Source organism: Triturus cristatus, chromosome 10 (assembly GCF_964204655.1).
Source record: "Triturus cristatus chromosome 10, aTriCri1.1, whole genome shotgun sequence".
Classification (NCBI taxonomy): domain Eukaryota; kingdom Metazoa; phylum Chordata; class Amphibia; order Caudata; family Salamandridae; genus Triturus; species Triturus cristatus.
Genome location: NC_140593.1, coordinates 1,120,791,486 through 1,120,810,326, shown reverse-complemented (window position 1 = coordinate 1,120,810,326; position 18,841 = coordinate 1,120,791,486). Strand labels below are relative to the sequence as shown.

The 18,841-nt window shown below is 40.8% G+C and overlaps 1 protein-coding gene across 2 annotated transcripts in view; it reads left to right on the top strand.

Moving 5' to 3' along the window:
* Positions 1 to 18,841, top strand: part of MSLN (mesothelin) — a 177,082-nt gene that overhangs the window by 154,364 nt on the left and 3,877 nt on the right. For both annotated transcript variants that reach the window (XM_085629354.1, XM_085629353.1), the window contains exons 29-32: positions 1,995 to 2,128; positions 7,365 to 7,498; positions 9,696 to 9,790; positions 14,735 to 15,077. In XM_085629354.1, the coding sequence (XP_085485480.1) occupies positions 1,995 to 2,128; positions 7,365 to 7,498; positions 9,696 to 9,790; positions 14,735 to 15,077 (706 nt within the window). The remainder of the gene's footprint in view (positions 1 to 1,994; positions 2,129 to 7,364; positions 7,499 to 9,695; positions 9,791 to 14,734; positions 15,078 to 18,841) is intronic.

Sequence of the window (18,841 nt, the reverse complement as noted above, 5' to 3'; positions counted from 1 at the left end):
GGGCACTGCCATTCCCAGCAATCTTTACAAGCAAAGGAGTATCCCGGGCCTTTCTTGATGCACTTCTGGGTCAATCTTTAAAAGCACAGTGAGTTTATGGAACAATTACTTTGCAGCAAATGACGCTCCCAGCAAAATAACAAATAATTTATGTTCATAGGTAACCCGTCGGAATATTGTGGCTTTATTATCAGCTTTCAAAAGTATAGTAGCCTGAATATTGACCACCACTATATCATAAAGTTAAGTATATAGGTAAGCGTATGTTTACTAAATGTAACAACACATTTGTTCCTTGACAATATATAGGTCTTCAAGGTATTCACATGTGTGGTTCAAAATAGTAAATCTAAACTTACCTACATAGGTTGACGCATAGATGGGGCGTTTTTAGAACTAAAAGGTGATCCAAAGATTTCATAGAAACACCCCCCTTGCCTCACCCCCTAAAAGCGTGGGACAAGGTTAGAGACTTACAGGGGTAAGCAACATAAACAACTGTACAGCAATACATAACAGAATCTCCTAACCAAATTTATAAAAACATTGATACCCATATAATCTAATGGACATTAACAAACATTGGCAAAGTCAACAGGTTTAACATTTTATAAGGAAGGTTAGAGCCACAAGCTTTGCCAATGCTTGCTTGCATTGTATAATAAAATTGCAAAGCAGTCATCACTGTCTAAGCATGTAATATTGAATTGCTTTATCTTTACGATAAAAACCTTTTCAAGATGGACGCCCTTGCGTGAGTGAGCTCACACAAGCATACTCAGCAATTTTGGATTGAGAAGTTTGGAATGGAATAGAAAGAGAAAACATTTCATGATCACTGCTCATGCACAGCATTCTGATGCACTAGTGACATTTGTGACTGTAATTTACCATTATAACATGGTGGAGAGACATTTTGGAATGGTAATTAGAAAATAAGGTTTGCATGAAATGCTGCTCAAACTAAAGGGTGGAAGGAGCCGGTAGCACTGTGCAGTTGCAGGGCCCTTGCAAACATAATTATAATGTTGGGGGGAATATAAAATGCAGGCGGGTGAGAAGCAGGCTAGGAATTGAGTGGCAGGGGAACAATGGGTGAGTGGGTGAGGGAGCAATGAGTGAGTGTGGGGGAAGCACCCACTTAACAGTGCGTCGCTGCCAGGCTCTCCAAAGGTACTATGAAAAAAGTTAGGTAAAACCAAAAACAAGAAAAGTGGTGGCGGCCAGAGTAGGACTTTAGGGCTCATGAACAAGGAGAGAGAGGGTAGATTATAGCAGCAGAAGAAAAGAGTGGCACAAGAGAAAAAGAAAGGAAATGTCCATCCATGAAGTGCAAAAAAATTAAAAGGTAGTTCCCTAATGTCAGCAGTGGAACTACACAGCTCATCCTATCAAAGGGGTGGTAGAGAAGCTATGCTTCGGGCGCAGTACAAAAACAAGAATAGGGTGGGAAGCCATGGAACCAAGGGCACAGAGCAATAAAGGAAGAGAGTTTTTAACAGAGGCCAAATAGGACAACTGTTATTGACATGGGCAGCCTTGGAAACCAATGCAGACATCTGGGATATTCAGAAATTGTGCTAAAATCCATCCATAAGTGCATTTATTGGACTGCTCTGTAAAACAGTGGAGAAACTGAACAAGGCGTGACAGTGCACACTGGATTAGACCAGGTGAGGACATTTACCCTCAAACGCAGTTACTTGTCTGGGTCTAACACTTCGCCAGTGAGGCAGGTCCAATGGCTTCCAATGAGGGTTTCACAAGGTTGCTCATGCTCATTGGGCCCATGGTGGGGATCAGAACTTTTCTGAGCCAGACAGCGTGGTTCTGTAGATTCAGCCCAGACTGGCCTTCAGAGCCTCACATTCACGGGCCATAGAGCTCTCGCTAGAGTTCTGTCAGGAGTTGCAGAAGTTATATATAGTTAATGTTACACTAGAAAGTACATGAAAGTGTAAGGAACTGAAGAATGACACTTGTTTTTTTTTTAGGCTTCAGCAATTATTGATAAATACACTAGTTCTGGACACCCATTGAACTCATCCCAGCTGAACGCGATTGGCACTGATTACGTCTGTATTCTGAATGATGCTCAACTCAACGGTATCAATCCCAATGCCATCAGGTATGTTGCATCATATTATGTACCCATATTTCAAACTTTTGATTTTTGGATACCCTTTCACAGTGTAGTGCCCAGCATGAAATTGTGTGTCCCACTTAGTCAGAATGTTAAAAAATATTCTGTGTTTGAGGTTACCCAGTGAGATTCAGATAATATCTGGCATTTAGTTGAATCAGATTGGAGAGCCTTGAATGGACTACATCCATCAAGCTGAGAGCCACTGTCTGAGGGAAGTTATAAATAGCTGAAGTAGCCAAGTGCTTTTATGAAACTCAGTGGACATGTTCCCTTCTTCTATACTACTAACTTGTTCATTTTCTAAGAAACCGTTTTCTTCTCCACTTGATGGCTTCCCACCTTTCGAAGTCAGTACTATTTACAGCACTACATGGCAGATAAACTATTTCTGTTGCTCGTTTTATTTGTCTCAATTTCTTTTTGGAGAATCAAAAAAGTGAAAACACTGGAGTCCCTTTTGAGCACTATTGAGTTTGGAGGCAAAAGTAATAACATTCAGAGCAAGAATTAGTAAAGCCAGTTGGTTTAGGGTTTCAACAGTGTTACCCAACATTTTGACTTGGCCAATGCTTTTTGCAAAAGCTGTCCTGTAACAGCAAAAAGAAAAAAATGCTTATTTGCCAAGGTGAATCAACATCTGCTGAAAAATAAATTCAGATGATGCATATGTGTTCTTGCTTCAATAAGCATGTGCGAAAATGCATTTTGATGCTTTGGCGGCTACAGTGTCATCACACATGAATGCATGCATCATGAAGCGTGGCCATTTTAAAACATGTCATTTATTGTTCCAAGATGGTGGCCGTCAATCGTGAACTGGTAAATTAAGACAATAGAAAAAGTACAACAGAGTGCTAGTTGGTCCTATACTAGACCAACCTTGTCTGACCCAGCCAAGTCGATTTAAAATATGGGGTTCCACCTCAAACCTTTACTCTCCAGTGTGGCCAGGTTATGCATGTCGTAACCACTTGCTTTTTACTTATTAAAGGTGCGAAGAATAAATCTTACCATTCCTTCCAAAACCTCACCATTGGCTTGCGAACCAGGGGACTATAATTAGTCACCTGGATTACTGTAATTCCCCATTCTTGGAATTGGACGGGGGCCTGCTGAGGAAGCTACATAGGATACAGAACCTGATGGCCTGATACTTGCATTGGGGCTGCCACATTTTTCCTCTGCATCCGAGGATCTGATAAAACTGCACTGGCGTCCTGTGTACAAGGAGGCCCTCAGCCATGTATTCAATGTAGTCCACTACAGTGATCCATAATATCTGATATAGATTTTAATTGATACAGTTTATTCATGCTGCCCCCTTCTTTCTCCTCCTGCTTATTTCTTTTGTAATTTAAAAATGGACACCGTATTAAATGGGATTTATGAGCTAAAATTGCCATGGTGATAAAATAAACAGCGCAACCCACTAGGAACAGGCACTCACACAGTAACACTAGAACGAAATAAAACAAGTAATAAAACAAGTAGCCCCAAAAGGAACACATAAACACTTACAGCGTAAGGAAACTGTAGCTGGATGGTGCTCCTGAGCTAAAAACGGAAGTGCTGTATCGAGAGCACCAGCCAATAAGAAGGCAGTAAATAAAAGCGGCACAGGTGTGAACCAATTGCAAGCAGAAGGCTGGATTACACTTTGATTAGCGATTTCAGCAGGTCTTATTCATGCTGCCCCCTTCTTTCTCCTCCTGCTTATTTCTTTTGTAATTTAAAAATGGACACCGTATTAAATGGGATTTATGAGCTAAAATTGCCATGGTGATAAAATAAACAGCGCAACCCACTAGGAACAGGCACTCACACAGTAACACTAGAACGAAATAAAACAAGTAATAAAACAAGTAGCCCCAAAAGGAACACATAAACACCTACAGCGTAAGGAAACTGTAGCTGGATGGTGCTCCTGAGCTAAAAACGGAAGTGCTGTATCGAGAGCACCAGCCAATAAGAAGGCAGTAAATAAAAGCGGCACAGGTGTGAACCAATTGCAAGCAGAAGGCTGGATTACACTTTGATTAGCGATTTCAGCAGGTCTTGAAGACAGCGCATGCGCGCTGCCTAGGCTCCACCTTAAAAAAGATATGTGCACTGAGCAACAATGCAAGGCCGTCCAGTGGAGTACGGAGCCAATGTGGAAGGAAGCGTATTTTGATACAGTTGCCGTCCTTTTAGATATCTCTCTTAACTAAGGCATTGTTCATACGCTGCACACATAACTACTCCCTCCTGACTCCTTCGAAAATCATTGAGGAAGAAGGTATAGCAATAAGGTAGGTGAATACACAAAGACTGGTTGTTTGGAGAGAATGATGGAGAGCTTGCATCTAACTGCAAAGCTTCTCTGAGGTATGCAGGCATTTCAAATGGGTTCCTTCAATTCTCTGGATTTTTTGCTTTTTGATCACCTGTTTGTTGGCATTTTTAGTGTGAGTGAGTCCCAGTTACTTGTTTCTCACCCATGGTAATCACATGGTAAATGGACTGTGCATGGTTACCACCAGTGTCCACCTTTTAAGTCTGCAATGCAGTTATGGTAAGGGGCACTTGGCTCGTTACACATGAATGCATGTTTACACCGGTGTGGGCTGCGCATGTGAGCCCCAGACCCAGACTCAGCTCTCCCTGTGCTGCTGCATTGCTTTTGCTCCTGTCTTCCCCTTGCTTCTTCCTCCTTTTCAAAGTCTTTTCGGATTTCTTTTCCCTAATTTTTCAATCCTTTCTCCTTAATTTTCCTGTTTCCTGAGTGCTGTCTCCTTACTTTCCCTCATTTTCACTGTTTTCTACTTCATATTTCCCCAGTTCTTTGTGCTCCTAATGCTTTGTTTCCCTACGTACGTTTTCATTGCTTTCTCCTTGTTTTTCCCTCATTGCTGCTCCCTCCCGTTTTCCTGCCTCCCGCCTATCCCCGCCCGCTGCCTCTCAGCGCCTCTCCCTCCAGTTAGGACCTACATTCAGTAGGTCCCAGGCCCTGCTTTCTCTGTGCTGATGCATAGCTCTTGCTCCTGTCTTCCTCTTGGTTCTTCCTGGTTTTTCTAAGTGCTTTAACCTTGCTTTTCCCTCGTTTTTCACTGCTTTCTAGTCACTTTTCCCCTGTTTTCTGAGTGCTTTCTCCTTGCGTTTCCCTAATTGTTCAATGCTTTCTCTTTCCCTTTCACCTGTTTCTTGAATGATTTTTCCTTGCTTTTCCCTCATTCTCAATGCTTTCTCCTTGTTTTTCCCCTTTTTTGCGATCCTTCTCCTTGCTTTTCCCACGTTTTCACTATTTTCTCCTTGATTCTCCACAGTGTTTAATGCCTTCTTCTTTATTTCCCTGTGTTTTCATTCTTTTCTCCTTGTTTATCCTTCATTGCCGCTGCCGCTTGCTGCCCGTTTTCCTTACTCCCAGCTAGCCCCACACACAGTGTTCCAGGGCCACTCCCTCCTCCCAACACCTACTTAATGGAGGCCGCGTCAAGACCCCATTGAGCAGGTCCCATGCCCAGCTCTCCTTGTGCTGCTGCATCGGTCGTGGGTCTGACTTCCCCTTGTTTCTTCCCTGTTTTCCGAGTGCTTACTCCTTGCTTTTCCCTTATATTTCACTGCTTTCTCCTTGCTTTTTTCCTCCTGTTTTTGAGTGCTTTCTCTCTGCTTTTGCCTCGCTTTCACTGTTTTCTCCTTGGTTCTTCCCCAGTTTATGAGTGCCTTCTCCTTGCATTACCCACATTTTCATTGATTGAACAGATCACCATGAAGCAGTTAGCAAGTCCCGAACCTTCAAACCCTCACAGGTGATTTGCTGTGCTTTATAAATCCTTTATTCACTGATTTCCAGCACTCTGATCATGGGACGGTGGGGCCAAATGGGAGGGTATGCTTTTGCCTTTGGCTGCACGGAAGTTTACTGTCGATTTAGCTCGAGTACGCACCCCGGGGTATTTGTGCGCTGTACAAATTCTGTAATATATCCACTCCTTGTGACAAAGTGAAAGTCTGTGGGTTGGTATTGACTCCCATTTTAAATAAAAATATGTTTCAGATAAAACCTGTTACTGAGATCAGTTTATTCTGCATTTCATTTTTAATGTGTAAACATTTTAGATTTCTGTCTTCGAGAAAAGCTCTTAATATGGTTCGTGCTGTATATGAGTGAAGACTATTTTCGCCAATATGCACTTACCTTCGTGATATTTTGGTTCTCAATAATTAGGCCTCCATATTTTGTCCCCACAATATTTCACAATATTTTTGTCATTGATACTCTGTTATATAGCTGCTATTTTCGGCGGTATCTGTAGGAGACCATGTAATTTCTGCCTTCCATATATGTCATATGGCGCCATACTTTGCCATGCATCGACATATGATAAGAAAGGACATCCGTTCGCGCATTCCCTTAAGACCAGGCATGTTCACAAAATCAGAGTTTCCCCCCTGAGCATGTCTTACAACTAGGCAGGAGCTTGTGCCATTAAACTATGCATTATGCGTTTGCTTAATACAAAGCATCTAATTCTTTACTAAATAAATTCACCAGGAGTTTTGCCTTCAATTCCTTTTAAGGTATGAGGCGAACACAGAGTGAAAATGAATTTTATAATTGTTGTCCACTAGAAAGCATTTTTTTTCATATTCATTACTGTTCTCCCTTTCCCTTTTTCCTGTTTTCCCTATAACTGTTACTAATTCAGACACCTGACTCTTTTTTTTTCCACGCTCTCCACTCAAACACTAATTTCTTCCTCACCTTATAACACTTATATGAAAAAATGTATGTAAGCCAAACTAAAGATCAAACCTAGAATGTCAAGCCTTCCCATAGTACAACACTGCTCATGGTCAGATTAGCATCTACTAAGGGTGGGCTGACATAAATCCAAAATTCAGTGTTTTCTGGTAATATTTAGTAGACGATCCAAACATTGTGTCCTATGATAGTATAGTTTATTAACCCTCAAAGTCCAGTAGTGGCCAACAAACCCTTTGCTGAAAGTCCCTCCAGAAAGCTGTTTTAGGGTGTGTTGTGGCAGTGCACTGACCTCCCACCTGTGGTGATAGAGTAAGTGGTTCATTGTCTCCAGTAGTAGCTTGGAAGGTGGTGTTCCTAAGTGAGGTTTGGTGATGTAAGTCAAGAGAGGGAGAGTAGCAGCAGGAGGTGCAAGTCTGATATATTATTTATCTGCTATTCCTTCTCTCATGGCCCCTTCATGTCTTGTTACAGGTACGCCATGGATCTGGACACGTCCGCCTGCAATGAGTCTGTGAAGATGTTGCTGTACGATAAAGCTGCAGCCGCATTCCATGATGCAAAGGACCAGAACCCAGCTTACTATAATCTTATAAAACCAAGCATCAGTAAGTACCAACCATCAATTATTCAGTGGGTCAAACCCCCTGGTGTTATAAAATGTTAGCAGTCATAGGCCCTAGGAGTTGGAACCGCCTGCCAACCTCTGTGTGGCAGGAACAAATACTGTTTGTTAAGGCATTATGAATACACCTCTTGATAAATTGATCCTATCAATATAAAAAGGAGGGGAAAAAGGAAGAAAGGCATAAACAAACAAACAAACAAATAAATAAAAAACCCAACTTTATTTATATAGAAGCGACATACCACTCCACAGCCGTAGAATACGAAGAGTGAATTAGGGCCTGATTTAGATCTTGGCGGATGGGTTAGTCCGTCACAACGGTGATGGATGTCATGTTTGCCGAAATATAAATCCCATAGGATATAAAGGGATTTATATTTTGGCGGACTGGATATCTGTCACCGTTGTGATGGAGTAACCCGTCCGCCAAGATCTAAATCGGTCGTAAGTGTGAACTCTTAAACAGAAATAACATTTGCCCTGTCGCTCGAGCTATCAGCAGTTCTTGTGTCTTTCAAATCATAAACATTGTGGTGCAAAGTTTTTGCTGCTCTCAGTAAACTTTTTAACTTGATGGCTTTGAAGGGAATTTTGTGGTACTTAAAGGATAGATAGATAGATAGATAGATAGATAGATAGATAGATAGATAGATAGATAGATAGATAGATAGATAGATAGATAGATAGATAGATAGATAGATAGATAGATAGATAGATAGATAGATAGATAGATAGATAGATAGATAGATAGATAGATAGATAGATAGATAGATAGATAGATAGATACCCCAGTTAGCAGTCAGGAGGGTACAGTTAAAATGCCCTTGGCCTAAACACAGGCTCAACTCAGATAATGATATGGTTCTGTTTCACAACAAACTCAGGTTTTAAGATTTTGCTCCTGAAGCTCTGTTGCTACTGTCGTTTCGCCGGGCCATTGCCGGAGGCTGGAGTTTTCCAACCTAGAAACGTATCTTTGCAATTCAATCAGAGTTTCAGAGGTTACTGCTTTTGTCACAGAGATTCTTTTATTACTGTGCAGTTCATAAGTGACAGTGATCTATAAACTGTCATCAGAGTGCTGGTTGCAAACTGCATGGTACAAGTTAGTTCATTAACCTGATGCTGCTAAAAAGGTTTATTTGGGTGGAAATACATTTTTATTGTTAAAGTCAATGCTAACCACTGTGTTATGTTCTGGATCCTGAGTTTGTGCTTCTCCAGCCCAAGCACTGTTTAAAAATGCCTACCACTATGGATGACATGTGAATCCTACACCTGGTAATCCCCTTTGCCTTTTGTAACATTTTCTATACACTGATTTACATGTATGATTCATTGTCTCTATGTGTGTGATGTAAAGTGCTCTGACATCCTACAGTGGTATGAGAGATGCTATAATACATGTCAGAGAGGGGCTATGGAGAGATGAGAGGCACTGTTGGAGGGTGATAGTAAGGGAATCATTGAAGAACACCAACAAAGATTGTCGTAGCCTGGTGCATAGTAAGGTCAACTTTTACTATTCTTTAAAAGCTAATACAACGCAATATACAATGATAAATGTGTTGTAGAATGCACCATTGTTTCCTAAATTTTCTTGGGGGGAGAGCCTCGCAAAGCCCCCTTTGTAGTGGTCAGGCTCACTATCTGCACTTGGTGTGCACCGTATGGGGACTGGTCTGTAAACATTTGCCAGGGCTGCTTTGGGTTTCCAGTCTGGCCCTGGCAGGAGCAGGAGTCTCATACTACGAAATAAAACCAACCATTTAAAAGTTAGTCAAGGAGATGCTGCACCAACCTTCCCATTAAAATCTTTCGTTTTTTTGCAAATTCTTTCAATATAAAATACAAAAATCCTTAGTAATTTAAGTATTTGGTTTGTGTGTACACGTGTTTATTTTTTAGAATTACTGTTTTAATGTTTGAAATTTAAATCATACAAATTGCATGGCTTCCAGTGGTGACTCAATGGGGGTCCTCAGGAGTCAAAAGTTTGGGAACCACTGGGCTGAGACATTTTTTTTTTGTTACATTCACAACCTTGTTGCTAGAGACAGGGTGCAAGTCTACAGTGCACTCTGGAAGCACCACCCTATTTTATATTGTTATATATTAGTTAATAACATGTTTGAAGGTGTGTAATATGTGTTTTTTTGTCTATAATTACCTTCCAGGTGGTGCTCCTGCTGGTGACATAAAGGACCTGGCCCAACAACACGTGAACTTGGACATATACACCTTCACGGCGCTAAATCCTGTCGCAGTGATGGTAGGAGAGGGGGTTTGCAGTGAGAGTTTGCTGGGTGCTTCAGGAGTGATGACTTGTTCAGAGTTGGTCACTTTTGAATATGCAGTGCTTGCATTCTGTAAAGAGGCGAGTGATTAGCAGTTAGCGTCAACAGGACAAGGCAGTGAACATTGATGAGAGACTGAGAGAGAGGAAGCGTATATAAGCGAGCAGCTCCTCCATTCAAGAGCAGTGAAGTAATGCAGTGAACCATGTACTAAGGCCAATGCAAGACCAATAAAGCATGCAGTGCCCAATTACTCTAAGGGCAGAGGAGGATGAGGATGGAACATGCTGTGGCCAATGTACTGTGGCAGAAGAAATAATGCATGCAGTGTCAAGTTTCCTAAGTCTGCAGGAGAATGAAGCTTGCAGTGCCCCATGTCCTAAGGGCAGAAAAGGATGAAACATCCTTTTACCAATGTCCTGAGGCAGAACTAATAATGCATGCAGTGAAAAGTTTCCCAACTCTGCAGGAGAATGAAGTATGCAGTGCCTCATGTCCTAAGGGCAGAAAAGAATGAAACATCCTTTCACCAGTGTCCTGAGGCAGAAGTAATAATGCATGCAGTGGCAAGTTTCCTAAGTCTGCAGGAGAATGAAGCTTGCAGTGCCCCATGTCCTAATGGTAGAAGAGAATGAAGAATGCTGTGGCCAGTGTCCTGAGGAAGATGTAATAATTCATGCAGTGACAAGTTTCCTAAGTCTGCAGGAGAATGAAGCATTCAGTGTCCCATTATTCTAAGGTCAGAGGAGAAAGAAGCATGCTGTGTCTAGTGTCCCGGGGCATAAGTAATAATGCATGCAGTGAAACGTTTCCTAAGTCTGCAGGGGAACGAAGCATGAATTGCCCGTGTCCTAAGGGTAGAAGAAAATGAAGCATGTTGTAGCCAGCGTCCTGAGGCAGAAGCAACAATGCATGCAGTGTCAAGTTTCCTAAGTCTGCCGGAGAATGAAGCATGCAGTGCCCCATTATTCCAATGGCAGAGGATGATAAAACATGCTGTGGACAATGTCCTGAGGCAGAAGTAATAATGCATGCAGTGACAAGTTTCCTAAGAGTGGAGGAGAAGGAAGGAAACATGCTGTTGCCAGTGTTCTTATACAGAAGTAATATTGCATGCAGTAAAAAGCCTGCTAAGTGTGTAGGGGAATGAAGTATGGAGTGCCCTATGTCCTAAGTGCAGAGAAGGATGAAACGTGCTTTCACCAGTGTCCTAAAGTAGATGTAATAATGCATGCAGTGAAAAGTTTCCTAAGTCTGTAGGCGAATTAGGCATGCAATGACCACTGCCCTAAGAATGGAGGAGAATGCACCATGCAGTGGCTAGGATCGCATGGTGGGGGAGAATAAAGAATGGGGCAAAAAGCTTCTTAAGTGTGGAGGAGAATTGAGCAAGCAGTGACAACTGTCCTATTAATGGAGGCACAAGAAGGATACAGTGAGTACAGGAGATTACCGCATGCTGTGGCAATTCTGCCAAGTGTGAAGAAGAATGCAGTGGCTAGTGTTCCACATGTGCCAGAGACTAAAGCAGTGGTGACCAGTTTCGTAAGAGCGGAGGAGAATGGCACATCCAGTGACTACTGTCCTAAGAATTGAGGGAACAACCAATCAGTAACCAGTATCCCCAAGTTGTCATAAGAATGGAGGAGAATGATGCATGCAGTGAGTCGAGTCATATGGGTGGAGGACAATTAAGCATAGAGTGACCATTGTCCTAGTTGTGAAGAAGAATGAAGTACGCAGGGACTAGTGTCTTAAAGTTGGAGCATAATGAAGCATGTAGTGACCAGTGTCCCAACGGCAGTGGAGAATTAATTAAGCATGCAGTGTCCAATGTCCCAAACAGTAGATGAGAATGAACAGCGAGCGGTGTCATAAGAGCGGAGGAGAATGAAGGTTATAGATCAGTGTATAGACCGACATAGATGCTGAGGTGCTGGTACCAGATCAAGAGGGAGGAGGTCTGAATACTAGATGACCAATTATTAGAATTAGAAAGAGTTTATATTAATAATCCAGGTAAAATTAACATAAGGGCGACACATAAAATACTGAGCAATGTGATAACTTGGCGTAGAACAGAATAAAAATTCAACATCTGGCCAGGCAAAGGTAGGACAAAAGCTGAAAAATTACAGAATGGCTCAGGAGAGGATGAAATGGTACAGCACCTTAGATAAAACTGAAGGGGAAATACTGGAGAGTCATAATTCAGATATTAACAACACCCAGCATGTATCCCCTGAATTAAGGTCAAGTGTGATGTATTTCACTTTATAATTCAAGTTTTCACTTCTAATACCACTCAACCCGAGATTTACAAACGTGCATCACAAATATTTCACACTGAATTTTTGAAGGCTGGCCTGAAGTAAAATCTTAAGTAAACTTCTCGATTGCATTCATTCATATTTCTAAGATTTAAGCTTTGAGTCAGATACCAATATAAACTCTTTGAGAATAAGGGAAATAGGTTGTAATAAAATGTCGTTAGCCACAGAATAGATCAGAGGTCTTCAAACTGGGGGGCGGGTAATCTTAAGTGACCTCGGGGGGGGGGGCACCAGTCTCTGGCTAAGAGAAGCATCATATTTGGTTTTAAGTGTTAAAAACATGAGCGGCAGTAAGCTACCTTGTAATGGGCCATCACTAACAACTTTTGTAATTTATATGCTGACTGGGAGTATGTGTAAACAGAGTTAACAGAGCTTAACTACAATGTTAAATATGTTTAGATATATTTAAACACTGCCAATTTAGAAGAATAATTGTGAAAAAATATGAGGGGGGGGCCAAGGATTTTTTTTTTTGCAGCAGTGGGGCTCAGCATTAAGAAGTTTGAAGACCACTGGAATAGATAATTAAATTGCCAGCACAACATTTGAATTAAAAAAGGAGGAATACCATGACCCATATAATTTCAGATTAGTACAATCTCTTAATACAGCTTTATGTTATGCTATGGCTATTTGCTACATGCTGGGTCCACCCAAGGACGTCTAAGCACTGAAAAGCCTTTGACAGGGAGCAATTGCCAGATTTATAGAGAGAATAGAAAGGTTTTAAGTTGTTTCCGAAAACAAAACTAGAATGGAGATGGATCTCAGTTTGAGATGCCAGAAAAGGACTTGTCGCCAGCTAAAGTTTTTCTACCTCAGGGTACCCTGACAAAATTTGATTGAGAAGAACAGAGGTGATGAATAGGTTCGTACAGATTAAATCTGTTTTGAGAAGATTCGGGAGGGCAATCACATAGGGCCAGACGTATCAAACAGTGTTACAAATTTTGTACCTATGGGAAAATGTGTTTGTATATCTGGCCCTTAGTCATTTATGAACAGTACAGAGAGACCTGGCATTAATTCTCTTATGATAGGGAGCCAATGGTGTTTATAAAGGACAAGCTTGACTGATGTGTGTCATGAGGTTTGTATGATGGCTCTAGCAGCCTGCTTTTGAATGTGCTGAAGTCTCCTTACTTGCTGTTTAGAGATGACAATGTTGAACAAGTTACAATAGAACATATTGTGGTGGCCATGATGATTTTTCTGGTATCAATTGATAATGGTGAGAGAAGCGGGATGAGCTTACATAAAAGCAAGGAGTATGTTAACACATTTGAAGAGATTTGTATGTTCATTTTCACTTTATAATCAAATCTAATGCCATGTCTTCCTAAATGTGAGTCATCCAGAAGTGAGTTGATCTACAATTAGTTGCAGAGCTGATTAGCCTCTATTTTAATCAAGGATTTTTGCAACAGTCGTGAGTAACGTTATAGAACGATGGTTTGTGGGTGGCCTCTAGATCAAAACTAGACTTTCAAGTAACAATTTGACAATCCCTTGCTTTAAGTCCTTAGCCCATTCCAAATTGTAGTGACAAAATAATAATCTTGTAAATTGTTTTGGTGATTTTTGGAACATTGTTATGGTGAGTATTAGTGGGATTTGCATCTCCTGAGGAGCCTGGCTTACAAGATTTTACGTATCAAGCTAATTTCATTGATGGTTGGACATTTAAAACGATTAAATTAAGGAGTAGGAGGAGAACATATATTGTTCATATTTAATTCTGAACTGTGTGGTATATTAACCTCTTCTTTGGGAGAAAACATTTGATACTGGCCTAGTTTATGTGATGACGGTGCAAATTAGGGTACAGGTTTGCTAAAAAGAATTCAGGTAGTTTATCACAGAAAGATTGGTAGAAATAGTCTCTGGTTGTTAGTTGTATTTATAATGCAATCTTATTAGTTGTGTTTTTGAATTTCGGTAATGGCCTTCTTGAAGGTTCACATTTTTTCCCTATAAATAGTTTTAACCTCGGAATCATAGCAAATATGTCACTTCCGTTCCACCTGTTGAACCACCGAGTGTGTTGCATGTGCTTGCTGTTTTTTTAATAGATGGAGAGTGGCAGTAGAGTCAGCAATTTTGAAGGTTCACTTAAGTATTCAGTGGAACTGCATCTAGGACATGTTAAATCAGGAGGATTTGAGAAAGTATCTTTGAGAAGCTGTAGGTTTATGTTATTAATTGTTCTCCTAACTTTAGGAAGGTCTGGGGATATCCTTTCCCTTCACGAGTCCTTTAGCTGAAAGATCATGAAAGATTCATCAGTCCAAGCCTGAGGAATAATTTCAGAGGATTGGAAAGTGTCGGCCGGGGCGCAAATCACACATAGGATATGTAGGTAGTCTGAAAGATATGTCAACATTTCAATTGTATTGAGGTCATTGATATTACCGAAATGAAAACTGAAATCATCAACACACAAATTAGTTTATGCATTGTGGCTTCTATAGCAATATTTCTTAAACCAAGAGAATGTTACTGTAATTACAGTGTACTAAAAAAGTGTTGTAATCTGCGGACTCCATAATATCCCAAACTGAAACATAATTTTGCATCCTCTAGAATCTTACCGTTGGTGATGTGCAAAGTTTACTTGGTCCAAACGTTGGTGATTTGAAGAATCAACAAAATAATCCAGTTGTGAGCAACTGGATATCAGCACAGAAGCAGTCAGACCTGGACAAGCTGGGTATCGGACTAAAAGGAGGCATTACAGAGAATGTGACCAGCACTTCGGCTACTGCTACTACTGCTAATACTGCTACTACTAATAATAATTCTACTGCTACCACTAATAATTCTTCTATTACAATGACTGTGATCCAAGGAACAGGAAATACAACTACAAGCACAAATATTCAAAGACCTACAAGCGGTGGTTTCTCAGTTGTCTCACCACACCCAGGTAGGATCAACGTTCACATCTGTGTTTGTTCATATTTCCCAACCTGAGCAGAAGCCATATATTCTGCCAGCCATTTCATTAAGCCTAGATACACTGGTAGGCACCCAATTCTTGTTCAGTGCTGTATTGCTTTGTGGGTAGTCACAAACCCTGCGGGTGGAATCTCCAAAAGACCACTGGGTGTGGAAAAGGGTATGATCAGCAAGGTCGGAACCAAGGGAGTAGCTAGAAAAATAAAATACCTCCCACTTAGAGCCATGTGGCAGCAAAGCGAGCGATCCCGACCTTCCCTAAAAAGGCAAGTGGGAAATGATCCATCAAAGGAAATTTGCGAAAAATAGTGCATAATGGTACTTTTTGCAGCATCACTTGAAAATAACTTAGCCAAAAACTACATATTTAGCATATATTTCATGTATTCTTTTCGTCTACTTTCTTTTATTCTTCTTTCCTTTGCTGTCTTCTTTCGTTCCATTATTATTTCCATACTTCTTTCCATTCTCCTTTCATTCATTCTTTCTTTTCTTCTGTCCGGTTTTCTTTCATCCCATCTATTTCTTTCTATCTGTCCCGCTTTATATTTCTTCTTCCTTTTCTTCCTCCTTTAATTCTGACTTCCCATTCTCAGATTACTTGCTTGTTCCTCCCTTTCTACTTATAATCCTCTTGCCCTTCCTCTCTTTTTTCCACACTTTTCTTGTATTGATTCTATTCTTTAATTCTTACTTTTCTTCTTCCCATCAATCATTTCTTCTTTTCATTATTTAACTCTTATGTTCTTGCTTTCCTTCTTTCCATCTTCCATCTACCGTTTTTCATTTATTTGGCCCTACCATCTTTTATCTTGCAGCCCTTCTTTTCATCCTTCATTTTCGTTTTCCCCAGCTTTTTCCCATTCCTCTTTTGTATCGTCTCCCATCTTGCTACCTTTTTGTTTCTTTCTTTTTCCCTTATTTGCATTTTGCCTACTCTCCTTCCTTTTCCCTCTCTCGCTTCATTTACCTCTAACCTGTTTTTTTCTCTGTCATTTGTATAATTTATCTTTCTCTTTGTCACCATTGTTGGCTTCTTTGACAACCTTTGACCACACTCTGCCGTTGTGACATGGAAATTTTTTCTCAAAGTGTTTATAATGTTTCTGCTTGACCTAGGAGTTATACATTAAAATGAAGAAGTGTCAGGAAACAAATCAATTCACTTCAGTGCCACCCGCACTTGAACTCATACTGGGGGGGGGGGCCCTTGGCCAGAGCAATGGAAAGGCTAGATTGAATACTGTTAAAGAAATCTGAGGAAATGAGGAATGCTAGGAAAATAAGATATTGGCTCAGAACATGCAATGAGAATTAGATACCAAAGAAGGTAATGAGGTGGCTGAGAAATGTAGGGGTAAGGCTTGGAAGACGGTAAGCAAGTCAACCTCTGCATGGAGCGCTGGGTCATTGCAGAATACCACGAATGGGGATGATTTTTGCCATACTGTTTACTGTTTTGTATGTGGAATGAAGAGTGTAGACGGTGTGGTCCTACACAAAGTAGCACCAAGTAATTGTAGAAAGGATTTTCAGGTTGTTGGCTCTGAGAATTGTGGGCAAACACCAAATACTACACATGTGTGCAATACACATTTCTGTGTAACAGCAAGGATTCAGGTACCTACCGGATTTTTTATTAGCATAAGCAACAAAGTCAAACAGTTTCTGGCTTCTTTCCGGAGCAAAGCTTTGTATGAACTTTAAGTAAAAATGCAGCTCCTGGATTCTCGCTTTGGCACCAAGGTGTGTGTTCATACCTCAGCATGGAGGCGGACAATGGTAGGATATTTTACCTAGGCTAAACAAAACTCTAAACAGCGTTCAGCTCCTTGCTGAGGCACAGATGTGTGTGTCTTTGTTCAAGCAAGGAGTCAGACTTTCTTTGGATGTTTTCTAATGCTAAGCAAAAATCCAAAGAGCAACTGGTTCCTCTCTTGGGCACAGACATAAAAAAAATGGAAATGGGAACTGGTCACAGTGGCATTTTTACAAACAGGCTTGCAGTTTAGCAGGTCTGTTGCACCTGGCTATGACTGCACCAGAATCGAGCATTGCAGAGGACATGGTAGAAGGAGTTTGGTTTTCTTCTGCTTCATTTTGAGGTGATGTAGGGGCATCCAAGACTCCAGGTCCCCTAGAGTCCTGAATATCTTCCAGAGAGGAGACTGTCTAGTGTAGCTAGGTTTCAGCAAAGTAGGGACGAAAGGATGTGTTCGACTGTCTCAGAAGGGAACTGAGGAGCTCCTTGTACATTGAAGGAAGTATGGAGCCTTGAGGAACTCTTTGATGAAGTGGCAAATTACAGGATATGCAGCAGGGAGCATTTGTCAACACTGTCAAACATTGTTGACAAGTATTGAAGGAAGAGTATGTAGGATTCATCCGGGCTAGGGGGAAACATCCTTTACCACGCAACCATTACAACGCGGTATGGTTACATCGTGGTTTTTACAACGAAAGTCGTTACACCGACTTGCACTGGAGGGCGCTCTAGACTAAGGAATAGTGTGAATTACTATTCCAACACCTTCCCTACTGTACGTAGACTGGAGTTGGAATAGTAATTCACACTATTCCTAAATTCAGCGCCCTCCAACGCAAGTCGATGTAACGACTTGCGTTGTCAAAACCGCGATGTAACATACCGCGTTGTGATGGTACGCGTTGTACCATCATACATCCGGGCTAGGATACGTAGCATGCCAGCCCCTATTTGTGGCATTGCAAACTCTATGCTGCAACTTGATCAAAAGTCTTATTGGAAATCGCCAAAATATTTTCTTTAATGAAGTATTTTACCTGCTTTGCGGCATAGCTTACAGGATTTTTCTAGGAAAAGGACGTTAGAAACTGGGCAGAAGTTATTTAGACCTTCACTGTCATCATCTGATTTTTGAGTAATGGAGTTATCTGACCAATTTTCAAGCCGTTTAGAACTACTATACCTTGTAGCTGGGAGATGTTGACTGATATTGGTCCAGTAAGAGATAATGTAAGATCTGAGATCTTTCACAATCTTGGCAGGAATAGAGGAATGGAATATCTAATATCTGTGTGATTATGTTAACCAGCCCAAGACCAAATCTCTACAGGTTTGAAGTACATAACATTTCTATCTCAATATGTGCTTATTTGTGGTAGCTAGCACATTCTCTGTATTTTCACTTTTGGTATCTAAGAAACATGTGAATCTCTCACAATTCTTTTTATTATTAATAGTCTCTGGAAATGGAGGAGAGTTAGTAAACGTTTTTGCAATCTTCAAAAGCTTCTTGGCGCAATTGTTGATCGGTTGGTCACCGTACTGAAGAAAGTCATTTTAGTCTTGAAGATGGGTTTTTGTAGTCTTTGTGCTTCTCTGAAAGAATTTTAGGATTGACTTCTGACACCAAAAACATTCTATCACTTTTAGAATCTTCTGCTCTTTATATAGTTTCTAGAAAACCATGATAATTATTATTCTGTCCTTTTAGTTTTATTGGAGCAATTTCCTCAGCAACCTCTGGCATCACTGTATTGTAGTGGTCTTGTTTGCCGGCCTTAAAGTTGATTGCAATGGCCATCTGGGATTTCAGATGTCTTAATCCACGAATGACTAAAGGATTAATGGATATCACGGAAACTACAAGACCGTTACATGATATCACTGATCACAGTTTCATGACTTTATGAAGTCTTGAATATCTGTCTCCGTGTGCATAGTCATCTGTGTTTGCAAATCTGTGAGTG